General features: G+C 43.8%; 1 protein-coding gene across 5 annotated transcripts in view; it reads right to left on the bottom strand.

The window, feature by feature from the left end:
• The window catches only part of CUEDC1 (CUE domain containing 1), a 258,696-nt gene that overhangs the window by 57,266 nt on the left and 184,458 nt on the right, over positions 1-16,972 (bottom strand). For all 5 annotated transcript variants that reach the window (XM_077295341.1, XM_077295339.1, XM_077295340.1 and 2 more), the window contains 2 exons: positions 9,397-9,480; positions 6,994-7,089 (listed from right to left, as the gene is read on the bottom strand). In XM_077295341.1, the coding sequence (XP_077151456.1) occupies positions 6,994-7,089; positions 9,397-9,480 (180 nt within the window). The remainder of the gene's footprint in view (positions 1-6,993; positions 7,090-9,396; positions 9,481-16,972) is intronic.

Genomic DNA, 16,972 nt, shown 5'->3' with positions numbered 1-16,972 from the left:
CTGATGGGACTACTGCTCCCATCATCCGACGCTTGCTGCTGCTAAAACCAGCGAGAGCAGGAGCGGCTGATGGGTGTAATCATTAGCCGGCTCCTGCTCTGTAAATAAATGATTTAAAAAAAAACAAAAAAAAACGCGTGGCTTCCCCTGTATTTTTGATAACCAGCCAGACAAAACACAGCTAGGGGCAACCCTCAGCTGTTAGCTTCAGAAAGATTGGTTATCAAGAATAGAGGGGTGACCCCACCATATTTTTTTTAATTATTAAATAGTGTAAAAAAACAGTGTTGGTTCCCCCACATTTTTGACAACTAACCTTGCTAAAGTAGACAGCTGGGGGCTGATATTCTCAGGCTGGTAAGGGGCCATTGATATTGCCCCCTCCAACCTAAAATAGAAGCCTGCAGCCACGATTAGATGTGCAAATTCTGAAACTTTGCTTGGCTCTTCCCACTTCCCTGTAGCAGTGGCAAGTGGGGTTAATATTTGTGGGGTTGATGTCACCTTTGTATTGTCCGGTGACATCAAGTCCACAGCTTAGTAATGGAGAGGCGTCTATAAAGACACCTATCCATTACTAATCCTATAGTTGTATGGTAAATAAACACACAATCAGAATAAAGTCTTTTATTTGAAATAAAACAAAATACACTTTTGCTTTTTTATTTAAAAATAACAAACAATTATACTCACCTAATGCCTAATTCCACTGAATCCATTGTCTCCTGTAATAAAACAAAAATAAAAAAACAACAATATCTCTAACCTATCCATCATTCTGCCCCATGCCGTTATCCATGTCTGGGGGATAAACAGTTTTCAACCTGGATGGTGCCAGGATGTGACCGTCCCGGCTGAGAACTACTGATGAATGAACTGCTGCGAGAGCAGCCTCAGTGACCGGCGGTGTCGTAATCGAGGTAACCTCCGGTCACCAAGGCTGCGATCCCAGCCGGGCTTAACTGCGGTGACCTCGGTGAGATCTCCACTAGCACAGTGAGAAAAATTCTGCAGTAGCAGCTATCGGTGAATATAGCTGTGATCTAATAGCTGCTACTCCACATGGGTCGGTGGCGCCATCTTACTGGAGAACAAAAAAAATTCCTACTCCAAGATGGAGAAGCACGTAGCTGCGCAGAAGCAGCTCTCGGTTATCTCCTGCCTACAGAAGTTTTTTTTTTAAACTATGTACAGATATTTATGCAGTCTGCATTATAAATATCTAATCAGAGCACCACATAAAGACCCCTCCTCCTGGTATCATTTTAATCAGTATAACGGCGCCGACCTGACACTGTAGGTTACTGTGCACAATCTTGCTAACAGGTTCCCTTTAAGAAGCAGAAAAGATGTAGGTGTAATTGACAGAAATAAAAGTTTACAATGTAAAAGGTTGAAGAGCAACTGTCCTTTTAATTTTTACTTCATAAATTAATTGTACGAGTGAAAATAAGAAATCTTTGTATTATATCTTATCTACAGTGATATATGAGTTCACTGCAATTCAGCTCAGCGAGTTCATCTGCACTGAACTCACTGAGCTGAACTGCGGTGAACTCAGTGGCTTTTTCTCACAGTGCAGAGGTCACCGCCGTTCAGCCCGGCTGGGAACATAGCCTCAGCGACCTGAGGTAACCTTGATTATGTCACCGCCAGTCACTGATGCTGCCTTCGCAGCAGCTCATTCAGTGGTTCTCGGCCTGGATGATCGCATGTTGGCAACGTCCACGCCGAAAACTATTCATCCGCCAGATATGGATTACTGCATGGGACAGAACGACGGACAGGTGAGGGAAATGGCTTTTCTATTTTTAGCAAAAAACAATGGTGAATCACCTGCGCTGGTATGTGAGTCTGCAGTTCCACTAGGAGTTGTGCATGAGGGCGATAATAGGCAAATAGAAGGCTTACAATAGTAGGTGTACTGATGTACTTACTAGATGCCGACAAGATGGTGTGAGCGCGGTGCCTCCTGGTGCTGGGAGTCCGGTTCTGTGCTGCAAGGTCGTGGGATCAGGGGATAGGAGTCGCGTCTAGCTCCGCGCGAGTCAGGTCTGCTGGAGGGGCGCAGGAGTCTAGTGGAAACCGCCATCTTCTGGCGTGCCCCGGCCGGAAGCAACGCCGAAGCGGTGGCGGAGTTGGGAAGGGGCGTGGCAAGCAGTGTGACGTCACAGCTAGTGGGCGGGCGCGTATGTGGATTAACCAATCCAACGCGTTTCGAAGGATCTGAGTGCACCTGAGTGCCTAATTGGCCTAATTTATACAAATATAAATATAAAAACTCCGACAACTTTATTAGTGGAGTAATAAAATATATGAACAATATGACAGATAAAAATTTTCATATTGTTTATCTATCATTTTTATCTGTCATAATGTATTAAAACTTATTATAATGTATCATTTTTATCTGTCATATTGTTCATATATTTTATTACTCCACTAATAAAGTTGTCGGAGTTTTTATATTTATATTTGTATACTTCATGTTATTCCCTCTTTTTTGCCACTTTATTAATCCTAAGTTCCAGGATATCTAAATGTTAATCTTACCATACAACTCTTGACGACACAAATCCTCTCATCTATGTCATTCAGTTTTCTCTCCACACGCCCCTAATCCAGTTTTTGTTATTTACTTAGTATGCCGCATCAATCATGCTTCACCAATTAGGCACTCAGGTGAATCCCCTCTTAAAGCTCTAATTCATGGCCTCCCCGCTACTCAGTGTATTAATCACGCTGCAATCTCATTCAAGTACCATCTACGAGTTACGTCAATCAGGGATATCAGGCAGTTTTTTCTATAGGAGGTGGGCAAGCAGCTGCTATATAAGAGGAGGGCTCTATGGGGAACTCCAGCCCTGACGAAAAAGGATCGTATCCTTCGAAACGCGTTGGATTGGTTAATCCACATACGCGCCCGCCCACTAGCTGTGACGTCACACTGCTTGCCACGCCCCTTCCCAACTCCGCCACCGCTTCGGCGTTGCTTCCGGCCGGGGCACGCCAGAAGTTGGCGGTTTCCACTAGACTCCTGCGCCCCTCCAGCAGACCTGACTCGCGCAGAGCTAGACGCGACTCCTATCCCCTGATCCCACGACCTTGCAGCACAGAACTGGACTCCCAGCACCAGGAGGCACCGCGCTCACACCATCTTGTCGACATCTAGTAAGTACATCAGTACACCTATTGTAAGCCTTCTATTTGCCTATTATCGCCCTCATGCACAACTCCTAGTGGAACTGCAGACTCACATACCAGCGCAGGTGATTCACCATTGTTTTTTGCTATTCTCATAAGCTCACAGGGTGATACACAGACCCTGTTCCTATCACCAGCATCTTCTCCCCGTCCTTCCTCCCTACTCTCCATTCTCCGAGCGCCAGTGTACTGTTTTTTCTTTTCTATTTCAAATAAAGGACTTTATACTTGCGGTGTCTTTATTTACCATATAACTATAGTAATAGTAATGTCTTAGGCCGGCCTCACACTCAGCGTATAAAAATACGGTCCGTTTTTTACGGCCGTAATACGCAGAAAAGTCCCCAAAATAGTGGTCCGTATGTCATCCGTAGGCAGGGTGTGTCAGCGTATTTTGCGCATGGCATCCTCCGTATGTAATCCGTATGGCATCCGTACTGCGATATTTTCTCGCAGGCTTACAAAACCGACATCTAATGGATTTATGTGCTCAAATGTTCGTTAAAAAATATATACAGTATATATATATATATATATATATATATATATATATATATATATATATATATTCTGTATTTATATTTAATTCAGCGCGATATATGTGAGAAGCCGGTAATTCAATTGCCGGCTTTTCATTTCTCCTTCACAAACCCGACAGGATATGAGACATGGTTTACATACAGTAAGCCATCTCATATCCCCCTTTTTTTTGCATATTCCACACTACTAATGTTAGTAGTGTGTATGTGCAAAATTTGGGCTCTGTAGCTGCTAAAATAAAGGGTTAAATGGCGGAAAAAATTGGCGTGGGCTCCCGCGCAATTTTCTCTGCCAGAGTGGTAAAGCCAGTGACTGAGGGCAGATATTAATAGCCTAGAGAGGGTCCATGGTTATTGGCCCCCCCTGGCTACAAACATCTGCCCCCAGCCACCCCAGAAAAGGCACATCTGGAAGATGCGCCTATTCTGGCACTTGGCCACTCTCTTCCCACTCCCGTGTAGCGGTGGGATATGGGGTAATGAAGGGTTAATGTCACCTTGCTATTGTAAGGTGACATTAAGCCAGATTAATAATGGAGAGGCGTCAATTATGTCACCTATCCATTATTAATCCAATTGTATGAAAGGGTTAAAAAACACACACATTATTTCATTAAAATAATTTTTAATAAACACACAGGTTGTTTTAATATTTTATTGCTCTCTCAATCCACCTGAAGACCCTCGCTTGGCAAAATAATAAACCAACAATATACATACCTTCTGATGAACTGTCACATCCCACGAAGTAAATCCATCTGAAGGGGTTAAATCAATTTACAGGCAGGAGCTGTGCTAAAGCACTCGCTCATACCTGTAAACCCCGGGTGCTCAAAGGAAAGCTGGGTGATCTGTACTTACATTGAGTCGCGGTGAGGCGCCCTCTGCTGGATGTTCTCATGAACTGCAGCCTTGGAAAAGTTCCCACGCTCGAGTTCATGCGAGTTCATCCTGCAGAGGGCGCCTCACCGCGACTCAATGTAAGTACAGATCACCCAGCTTTCCTTTCAGCACCCGGGGTTTACAGGTACGAGCGAGTGCTTTAGCACAGCTCCTGCCTGTAAATTGATTTAACCCCTTCAGATGGATTTACTTCGTGGGACGTGACAGTTCATCAGAAGGTATGTATATTGTTGGTTTATTATTTTGCCAAGCGAGGGTCTTCAGGTGGATTGAGAGAGCAATAAAATATTAAAACAACCTGTGTGTTTATTTCATTAAAATAATTTTTAATAATGTGTGTGTGTTTTTTAACCCTTTCATACAATTGGATTAATAATGGATAGATGACATAATTGACGCCTCTCCATTATTAATCTGGCTTAATGTCACCTTACAATAGCAAGGTGACATTAACCCTTCATTATCCCATATCCCACCGCTACACGGGAGTGGGAAGAGAGTGGCCAAGTGCCAGAATAGGCGCATCTTCCAGATGTGCCTTTTCTGGGTTGGCTGGGGGCAGATGTTTGTAGCCGGGGGGCCAATAACCATGGACCCTCTCTAGGCTATTAATATCTGCCCTCAGTCACTGGCTTTACCACTCTGGCAGAGAAAATTGCGCGGGAGCCCACGCCAATTTTTTCCGCCATTTAACCCTTTATTTTAGCAGCTACAGCGCCCACATTTTGCACATACACACTACTAACATTAGTAGTGTGGAATATGCAAAAAAAAGGGGGATATGAGATGGCTTACTGTATGTAAACCATGTCTCATATCATGTCGGGTTTGTGAAGGAGAAATGAAAAGCCGGCAATTGAATTACCGGCTTTTCACTAACACCGCTGCGTATTTCTCGCAAGTCACACTGCTGGTCCGTGTGGAATCCGTATTTTTCTCGCCCCCATAGACTTTAATTGGCGATTTTTCTGCGCAATACGGTGACAAACGCAGCATGCTGCGATTTTCTACGGCCGTACAAGACTGTATATTACGGATGCGTAATATACGGCAGATAGGAGCTGGGCCATAGAGATTCATTGGGCCGTGTGTAATGCGAATTTTACGGATGTAGTTTATGCGCTCATACGTCCGTAAAACTCGCTAGTGTGAGGCCGGCCTTATAGATGCCTCTCAATTATTAACCCAATACAAAAGTGACATCATTCCCACAAATATGAACCCCACTTGCCACCACTACAGGGCAAGTGGGAAGAGCTGGGCAAAGCGCCAGTATTGGCTCATCTAATAGATGTGCCTTTTCTGGGCAGCTGCAGGCTGCTATTTTTAGGCTGTGGGGGGCCTATGTCCATGGCCCCTTCCCAGTGTGAGAATACCAGCCCCCAGATGTCTGCTTCTGCAAGACTGTATGTCAAAAATTGGGGGGCCCCCATGCCATTTTTTTAAAATTATGTACTTAGTTTAAAAAAAAAACAGCGTGGGGACCTCTCTATACTTGATACCCAGCCTTGCTAAAGCGGACAGCTGAGGGTTTAAGCCCGCAGCTGTCAGTTTCGCCTGGCTAGTTATCAAAAATACAGGAGAACCCACACCATTATATTTGTTTATTTATAGCGCAGGCAGCGGGTGAAGAATACTCAGTTGAATATAACTCTGATCATTCTCCCCTGATCAAGCTGATCGCCAGCAAAGCAGGGGAGAATGATGTGAGGCACCTTCAGCACCCAGCGCCGGGGAACAGCACAAACTGTACCGCTGCTTCTCAGGCACGCCGATACGTGTCACACTGATAACATCCCTGGGTGTCATCAGTGTGCACGTGTGCGGGATGTATTGCAGCCCGTGCTGCTGGTAAAAAACGGACATGACAGCGAGTTTTACCCACGGACACATGGTCCGTGGAAACACAAAGACGTGCACAGACCCATTCACTTGAATGGGTCAACGTGTGCATGCGTCTCCAGTAAATATAAAAACTGTCACCACAAGTAAATGTCAGCCGATTTCTTTGCTTCAGCTTTTATAGTGGCATTTATAGACCCTCGTGATTGGCTGCGCAATATCATGTGAAGTGATAGCTGCAAGGCATTATGGGAAATCCAATGCTTTCGCAGTGCCTGAAGTCATGCAAGTCTTCTGTGGCTGGTGTCATCTTATGCAATGTGTAAAATTACATTGGTCATTTTTGGGGGTTTTTGAATTGCAAATTGTTAGAATTTGCTGGGACCTGTGAATTTCTTAAAATATAATAAAAATTCATCATGGCTTTCAGACAGTATAGGAACTGTATAGTTCTGTATAGGAACTAAATTTATTCATATTATATCTGGTTTTATTATATACTTACATTTGCCCATGTGTTTTAATTTATCTCTAAATAAGGCATCTTCAGATATAGCACTGTTAGCATCACAGACCTCAGAAACAGAATGGGATTCAATGGCTGTAATATAAAAGAACACAAATGCAAAGCTACTATTATATTTTATTTGACGACCTTTCATGAACATTTAGATAATACCGGATATATGGGAAATAGGGCACCTAGGGCACTAGACTCTCAACTGCTTCAGTCCCCTATTTAGACTATAATCACATATGCCTGTAGTTTCTGCTATAAACCGAAAGAATAAGGGAGTCCACTTAGTTCCATCGAGGTGCGGTTTGAAACAATGGAATTTGTCATGGAGGCTCTGATCCTAAAATGAAGCTTCAGTCTGTAGACACTTTTTAGGGACTTCCAGAAAACAGACACATAGGGGAGATTTTTTTTATTACCAGCCTAAAATTAGGCTATGTGCACACGCTGTGGATTTTGCTGCGGATCAGCAGTGGATTGGCCGCTGCAGATTCGCAGCAGTTTTCCATGAGTTTACAGTAACATGTAAGTCTATGGAAACAAAATCCGCAGTGCATGTCAATTCTTCGTGCGGATTCCGCAGTGGTTTACACCTACTCCTCAATAGGAATCCACAGGTGTAAAACCGCAGGTGAAATCCGCACGCAAACCGCGGTAATTCCGCAGTAAATCTGCAGTGCGGTTTTCCTGCGGATTTACTAAAATCAGTGCGAAAAAATACACACAACATTCTGCAATGTGTGCACATAGCCTTAGGCAGTTTATAACTAGACCAGACAAGCAGAAAATGTAGCAAAGTTATGTTGCAAACTTGACAGATTTGACACATTTTGCTAGACATATTAGAACATTTTCTGTATACCACCTCTTGGTTGACTTGTGTATAAGGCTACTTTCACACTAGCGTTAACTGCAATCCACCACAATGCGTCGTTTTGCTGAAAAAACGCATCCTGCAAAAGTGCTTGCAGGATGCATTTTTTCCCCATAGACTTACATTAAGCGACGTATTGCGACGGATTGACACACGTCGCAACCGTCGTGCGACGGTTGCGCCGTGTTGTGGCGGACCGTCGGGACCAAAAAATGCTACATGTAACGTTTTTTGCTCACGACGGTCCGCTTTTTCCGACCGCGCATGCGCGGCCGGAACTCCGCCCCCGCCTCCCCGCACCTCACAATGGGGCAGCGGATGCGCTGGAAAAATGCATCCGCTGCCCCCGTTGTGCGGCGGAGACAACGCTAGTGTCGGGAACCTCGGCCCGACGCTAGTGTGAAAGTAGCCTAAGCCGAGTTTTCCAGCAAGTTTTTTTGTGCTGAAAATGGTCCCAGAAAGCAGGCGGAGAAGGGAGAGCTGTGGAGCAGCGGGCCGGAGCCAGCGGCTAAAGCCTGTGCCGCTGCTGTAATAGTGCACAGTGCCAGCTGCAGCCGACGGCTTACAGCACTAATCATACTCACCTACCGGCGCCCTTGGTGCTGGCACTGCATCTCTTTCAGGTCGCCGGCGCCTGCAGCTGTTCCAGCCGAGCGATCACGTGGCCCCGCTCATTAAGGTAATGAATATGCACGCCTCTCCACTCCAATAGGCGTGGCACGCATATTCATTACCTTAATGAGTGGGGCCATGTGATAGCTTGGCAGAAAGAGCTGCTGAAACCCGGAACAAGATGCAGTGCCACCGAGGGAGCGCAGGCAGGTAAATAAGATGTTTTTTTTCTATAACAGGAATCATACATAGGGATGAGGTGATAAAGAGCCATGCACACCAGGACAATGACTGGGGAGCCATGCATACAATGACAGGGACTGGGGAGCCATGCATACAATGACAGACACTGGGGAGCCATGCATACATTGACAGGGACTGGGGAGCCATGCATACCACAATAGAGATGAGGGGACTATGTATACCCGGCTTATACTTGAGTTAATAAGCTTGCCCCGTTTTTCATGGCAAAAGTAGGTGCCTCGGCTTATACTCAGATCGGCTTATAATGGAGTATATATGGTACTTTACCATAAATACACCAAATTTGCCCTGGCATTTTGGTGTAAAATATTGAAGGTTATTATAAGTGCTGCTTACCTCCGCATCGGAAGACGAGCGGTGCCATTGATGTCAAGCTTACAGATACCTGCAGGTATCATGCACCTGTCCTATTTATTAGAATATTTACTATACAGAATGAAAAAGGTAGCGGAACCAGATTTTAAATAATACATTATATATGGCAACATCAGGGAATGGTTATAAGTGACAGGTAATTACCAAAAATACAATTTAGGAGAGGTGACTGATACATTTTGATTGTGTTACAATATGTATAATATACAAGGTACGAAAGCAAGCAGAGAAGCTATTGATTTTTCCCTAGTGTCATATGTCCTTACTTGATATTGAAGGGCAAAAACTGAAATCATTATTCACCGGCATACTGTTAGACTTGGATTTCTTTGACTCATATTTCAAACGATCTGAAAAGTAAAAAAAAAATCAAGAGACAAGTCAACATTATGAGAACACAGTGGAATGATCATCTTTCAGCATACTTTTATGTACAAACTGAATTTAAATCAATACATCTATTATTTTTTGGTATTTTTAAGGCCAATAAATTGTTTTATGCAAGTTTGCCACAAATTCTTTCTATTTGTGTATGAAAGGATGGCGGAGGAGGGTGTTCCATTTTTTACTAAAATGTATTACTTCAACAAAGCTTGCTTGGGACCCAATGCCATCCATCGACCAAAACACTCTCATAGGAACGAATGGGGAAACTGAAGAGGAGTACGGTCTACTGCTTCTCCTTTACAGGTTTCTGAAAATTTCCAAGACCTAAAGGGTGGCATTACAGCATACAACATAATATATGTACACGTGTTCATTTTTCCGGCTACATTACCACAAGGCAGACTATCGCCAGGTTTTTCTACCTCATTTGAGAGCAGAAAAATGTAGAGGTAGAGAACCTGATTTCAACATTGTCACTTATTGGGATGCTTACCGTGGTTGTATCAGCAGAAGATTATCACTGAAAAGACTAGCAAACTTGCCAAAATGTAACCTTTCAAATTCATGAGCTCTGTCTATCGCCACCCCCAACACTGATTTGCAGATTTCTGCCTATGCACAGTGAAGACAGAAAGCTGTCAGGCATTGGTGTGGGTGGAGTTATACAGAACTCATTGGTGAGAGAACTGGCCGATCTACAGCAGATAAAACTGTGATTTTATCATAACTAAAGTAAGTAGCCCAGTAAATGACCGAGCACTGGAATAGCAGTCTCTGCCCATACATTATGTTGCTCTTTGTTGGAGACAAAAAATGTCGTTTGATTCCCTTGAATCAGTAGGAAGTGTCAATTCCAGTCGATCAGCTCTCTTTGTAATGCTGAACAGCACAAGTCTTCCATCACAAGAGAAACTCTTTATAACTGCTAAAAATGAGGCTTTTAAACTATCTTAAAAAGTTAAGTATTTGCAGCTCTTTAGATAGTATAAATCCAAGCACAACTTACAAATTTGTGTGTTTACATTGTTGTGGGACGCAGTTTTCCGCTGCCTACTTGCAGCTACACTAAAGGGTTTGTTCCATGAACAAAGTACATTTTAATGATCAGATCTTGGAATAATAATAAGGCCATGTTCACACGTTCAGGATTTGGTCAGTAGATTACATTAGTATTTGTTAAGGTACCTTCACACTAAGCGACTTTGCAGCGAGAACGACAACGATCCGTGACGTTGCAGCGTCCTGGATAGCGATCTCGTTGTGTTTGACACGCAGCAGCGATCTGGATCCCGCTGTGATATCGCTGGTCGGAGCTAGAAGTCCAGAACTTTATTTCATCGCTTGATCACCCGCTGTCATCGCTGGATCGGCGTGTGTAACGCCGATACAGCGATGTGTTCACTTGTAACCAGGGTAAACATCGGGTTACTAAGTGCAGGGCCGCGCTTAGTAACCCAATATTTACCCTGGTTACCATTGTAAAAGTAAAAAAAAAAAAACAGTACATACTCACCTTCTGATGTCTGTCACGTCCCCCGGCGTCCACAGGGTTACGCGCTGCTGCCGAGAGCTTCCTGCACTGACTGTGTCAGCGCCGGCCGTAAAGCAGAGCACAGCGGTGACGTCACCGCTGTGCTCTACTTTACTGCCGGCGCTGACACACTCAGTGCAGGAAGCTCTGAGCAGCAGCGCGTAACCCTGTGGACGCCGGGGGACGTGACAGACATCAGAAGGTGAGTATGTACAGTTTTTTTTTTTTACTTTTACAATGGTAACCAGGGTAAATATTGGGTTACTAAGCGCGGCCCTGCGCTTAGTAACCCGATGTTTACCCTGGTTACCTGGGTGCTGCAGGGGGACTTCGGCATCGTTGAAGACAGTTTCAACAATGCCAAAGTCGTTCCCCTGATCGTTGGTCGCTGGAGAGAGCTGTCTGTGTGACAGCTCCCCAGCGACCTAAACAGCGACGCTGCAGCGATCGGCTCGTTGTCTATATTGCTGCAGCGTCGCTGAGTGTGACGGTACCTTAAGTCAAAACCAGGAGTGGAACAGTCACAGGAAAAGTATAATAGAAGCACGTCACCACTTCAACATTTATCACCCACTCCTTGTTTTGGTTTACAAATACAGATGTGAAATACTGACCAAATACTGCCATGTGTACATAGCCGAAGTTTCACAATTGAATGTTCCTGTGCTGAGATAACCTTATAAATGTGCCCATGCTGTGTATTGTGTAATGGCTGTGTCTGACCGTGCAGAGGTGCTCCAGTTCATGGTCGACAAACAATGTGCCAAAGGCAACTAAAGATTCGTAATCAAAATCCTAAATTAAAACGTAACTTTTAATCAATTTCAAAGAAACACAAGTTTAAAATTACAAGATTAATATGTGAGTATGCCATTAAAGTGCTTGTGCGTATATAGCCTATTATTTATTGCACTGCCCTTATTGGCTCCAGCTATAGAGGGGATATATACCAATCATTAGTATATTCGGATAACAAAGGAATTTCTCAGTGCTTCTCTTCAGGATATACACTGCTCAAAAATAAAGGGAACACTTAAACAACAGAATATAACTCCAAATGAATCAAACTTCTGTGAAATCAAACTGTCCTCTTAGGAAGCAACACTGACAATTAATTTCACATGTTGCTGTGAAAATGGAATAGACAACAGGTGGACAGTATTGGCAAGTATCACGACACACTCAATAAAGGAGTGGTTCTGCAGGTGGGGACCGCAGACCACATCTCAGTACCAATGCTTTTTGGCTGATGTTTTGGTCACTTTTGAATGTTGGTTGTGCTTTCACACTCGTGGTAGCATGAGACGGACTCTACAACCGACATAAGTGGCTCAGGTAGTGCAGCTCATCCAGGATGGCACATCAATGCGAGCTGTGGCAAGAAGGTTTGCTGTGTCTGTCAGCGTAGTGTGCAGAGGCTGGAGGTGCTACCAGGAGCCAGGCCAGTACACCAGATGTGGAGAGGGCCGTAGGAAGGCAACAACCCAGCAGCAGGACCGCTACCTCAGCCTTTGTGCAAGGAGGAACAGGAGGAGCACTGCCAGAGTCCTACAAAATGACCTCCAGCAGGCCACAAATGTGCATGTGTCTGCACAAACGGTTAGAAACTGACTCCATGAGGATGGTCTGAGTGCCTGACGTCCACAGATGGGGGTTGTGCTCACAGCCCAACACCATGCAGGACGCTTGGCATTTGCCACAGAACACCAGGATTGGCAAATTTGCCACTGGCACCCTGTGCTCTTCACAGATGAAAGCAGGTTCACACTGAGCACATGTGACAGACGTGACAGAGTCTACAGACGCCGTGGAGAGCGATCTCCTGCCTGCAACATCCTTCAGCATGACCGGTTTAGCAGTGGGTCAGTAATGGTGTGGGGTGGCATTTCTTTGGAGGGCCGCACAGCCCTCCATGTGCTCGCCAGAGGTAGCCTGACTGCCATTAGGTAAAAAGACGAGATCCTCAGACCTCTTGTGAGACCATATGCTGGTGCGACTGGCCCTGGGTTCCTCCTAATGCAGGACAATGCCAGACCTCATGTGACTGGAATATGTCAGCAGCTCCTGCAAGATGAAGGCATTGAAGATTTACAACTGGAATATTTCATTCAGTGATATCTAGGATGTGGGATTTTAGTGTTCCCTTTATTTTTTCGAGCAGTGTATATATATATTGGAACCATATCGGATTCCTATTTTACTATTTGTGATCAGAGAATCAAGTTTGCAGGAGATCATGTTGTGACTCACTGACTATAGTGATATATAAATGATTTTATCACTGGGAGATCATAGTCAGGTCCACAGTTCAATCTTGACTTATAGTCAGGTGACAACTATTAGAGGATCACACACTTAGTTCATCCACTAGTATTTAGCTTGCAGAAGCATATAGTCAGATCTGGAATGATAGCAGAGCTGTGAGATCATACGGCCAAAATTGCTATGTTGTGGTCACATAGCCAAATTCACAGCTAGAGGACTAAACGATCATATATACAGATTCACAGACGACTACCTTGTTGTCAGATCATATGTCAGATCTGCAACTATTATACTATCCGTTATGGATCTAGAGCACACATGCAGATCCACATATGTCCTTATTAGATCTCTCTATTAGTGCAATCATTCAGCTAGATCCACAGATGAAACAAAAGGGGCTTACAGTCTCTGCTTTCTGAGGTAGCCCTGTCCGTTTCATTACAGGAGGGAGTGTTTCTGCCACGTTACCAATCCTATGAGTTCATCATAAATCAAGTCACTGACATATAAACTTACCAGCAGTTGTAGTTCCTACGTCACTGATTTATGATGAGCTCAGATGGTTGGAGAGGTGGCGGAAACACTCACTACTGTGTTACCCCAGGCAGGGAAATATGTTCCCTCAGATGAAAACTGTGGACCCTGTTCTTGTCTATATACTCACTTATCATAATTGACTTATGCTTCTCTCCCCTGGCCAGGAGCTGTGATAAGTGCTGACCATGAACTGAAATAGCACGGACACAGCAAATAACAGTACATTGCAGTGGAACATATATAAGATCACAGCACAGGAACATTTCTTTTAAATCACCACTCCAGCTGGTTTTTTTTGGCGCTGGAGTGGTGCTTTAAGACTACTGTAAATCCCCTGCACCTTGTCTTATACTCACCTTTCGGCATCTTCACCTTTTTTTCTGTGCGGCTCTGGTCCCACGGCGCTATCATGTGAGAGCAGCTTTGGACTTGTTGGAAGTCAGAAGCTACATCAAAAGCTCTCACTGCAGTTCTATGAGATGAAGAAAAAGGCTCTCTCATAGGGTTGTATTGAGATGTGACGCACGGCTTGCTCCATGAACACCGGAGCAGCCAAAAAGGCCAAAATCTGCAGGAGACAGACGGAAATGGCGGTGATAACAGATGAAAACGCCGTAGGGTGAGTATAAGACACGGGGCACAGCACTTACATTTAGAGCACCACTCAAGCGCTGCAATAAAAAAATTTAAAAAAAACATCGGAGTGGTGCTTTAACACATCCATTTGTGAAACATTATTATTCCAAGATCCATTCATTATCCATTGATTATGTCTAATTTCAGACTGCCAATCCTTTTGTTCCATTGATGTCTGGCAGAAGCTCTCTCATACAGAACACCGGAGCACTAGCTATGAGAAAGTCAGCCGACAATGTATATGGAAGGTTAAAAATTGTCGAAACGCTTTCTAAAGTAGACAATCAATATTAGGCATACATCTTACTTTATGCTATTTGTTACAAGAGGAAACTCAGCTATATAAGTTATTGGTCTTTCTAGATCTACAACAGTGGAGTTATGTGTAGCGCAATCTATATATAATATGTCGTGTCAACTAGTGCCTTGCAGAGGATATCCAGAGTACATTCGAATGTATTAAGATAGGTGCAACCGGCAGTGCTTTTTCCACTCAAATATTTAGTAGGCTAAAATTCTACATGAATGATAACCACAAGTCTGAGAAAAGCCACTCATACACTGCTGCATTAAATGGGCAAAGTGAAACCAGCAAAGTGCGGTTATCTAATAATGCTGTTCTACAACATTGCATGCATTTACTTATACTATCTTATAGATTTTACAAATTGTCATCTTGTACCGTGCAATCACTGCAATTTCTTATCCAAAGCAATACATGACAACTGCCTAATTTTTGACATTTCTAAAGTTCTTGGCTCACATGAAGTCCAACCTCTACAACTCCGACTGCACCCGAAAATTAAATGGGCACATACCTGTAGCACCCTGGTTTTACCCTGTAAACCGGCATTGGTGGCCATCGTCTATGCTTCAATGTGGCGCCATTCAACCAGGTTTGGCTGTAGCTTCCCATGCAGCCTGGGCACAGAGGCATGGGATAAAGTAAACCAGTACTATGACTCTTTCATTCTCAGGATCAGTGGATGTCCTAGACTTGCACTCCATTTTAAATTAAAGGCATACCCTAGTGATATTCCATTACTTTATGAGAAGGGAATACTAATTTAAAGGGGTATTCCCTATCAACTTTTTTTTTTATACAAATTTGTCATAGCTGTGATAAAAATAACAAAGTCAATTGGTATTATCCTCCTGTGACCTGTATACAGGCTGCAGCAGAGATGTCACTTCTAAAGCGCTTCAGTTAATCAATGATCTCAGCAACTTTGTCAATATAGGCGATAAAAGCCATATGGGTGTCACTCTTCTTGGTCTGGCGCCTCTCATCTTCTTGCGATGCCGTCCTCCTGCTTGCTTCATGTGGATGATGCATCCCTGCGTCATCCACACATGCGTACTTATCTGCCCTATTGAGGGCAGAGCAAAGTCCTGCAGTGAGCAGGCGCTGGGCATCTCTGACCTTTGCTGGCACCTGCGCACTGCCGTGCTTTGCTCTGCCCTTAACTGGGATCGTAAGAAGATGGGAGGCGCCAGACCAAGAAGAGTGATACCCATCGGACCAGACCGCCCCGCAGGTATCATAAAACTTATTTTTCTTCTCTTACAGGTCAGATCGGGGGCTTATATACAGCATTATAAAATGCTGTATATAAGCCCTGACCCCCAACTCGTATCGGCCAAACCTGGTGACAGGTTCCCTTGAAGGATGTAACAATTCCAACAAGTTGACAAGTATGTCTAGAGGGATATATTGATATATTGTCGGCCTGGAATTTGAGGCCAGACAATCTGAAGTCTTATTTTCATGCAGTAAAACGGTCTTGTGTAAGTGAAAGATGTGGCCTTGTATGGTGCCGGGTTGTAAGGTGGGTTCCATACTTCTGGGTGATATATGTGGCAGTATGTAGTGGTCTCCTTCTTAATATGCAAAAATGAAATATTTAGGTTGGGGGATTTGGTACAAAATTCCTGTAGTATGAAGTTATTTAGTGGCGAAACTAACCATTTGGTATAAGTATCTTATACCACTTCAGATCCAATGACAAATTATAGGGCGTGACTCTCCTTGCTGGAAATTTGATTTCAATATTTGAAAAAAAAAAATTGAAGGTAAAATTGTTTCCGTTTCCGGAGATGCTGCCTGGTTCTACATGACCTTGCTGAAAAGTGGGTTAACAGTAAATGAGCGTGGAAATAGGTTAGTCAAGGAGTGTGTGGAGCAATTGTATAAAGGTTTTGATCAATATTGTAACCTGCACACTGCTATAAGCCAATTCATTATAATCCTGGTCATTTTCAGAAAATGTAAACTGGTGAGATCAGCTACCATGTAAATGAGGTTGTTGGAGAATATGAAATTCAACTTTAGATCTCTTATCAACCCCAAATAAAAACAGAAGAGAAGGTCGAGTTTTCATTCATCCCTCTGAAGCAGTGAGATTGGCAATGTTTGCAGGCATAAGAGTTTGGGTATTTCAATAATTTTTAACAAGTCTGTCTGTACGGGAGTATTTCCAGATAAG

This window comes from Ranitomeya variabilis, chromosome 3, assembly GCF_051348905.1.
Source record: "Ranitomeya variabilis isolate aRanVar5 chromosome 3, aRanVar5.hap1, whole genome shotgun sequence".
Taxonomy (NCBI): domain Eukaryota; kingdom Metazoa; phylum Chordata; class Amphibia; order Anura; family Dendrobatidae; genus Ranitomeya; species Ranitomeya variabilis.
This window is presented reverse-complemented; position numbering and strand designations above follow the sequence as displayed.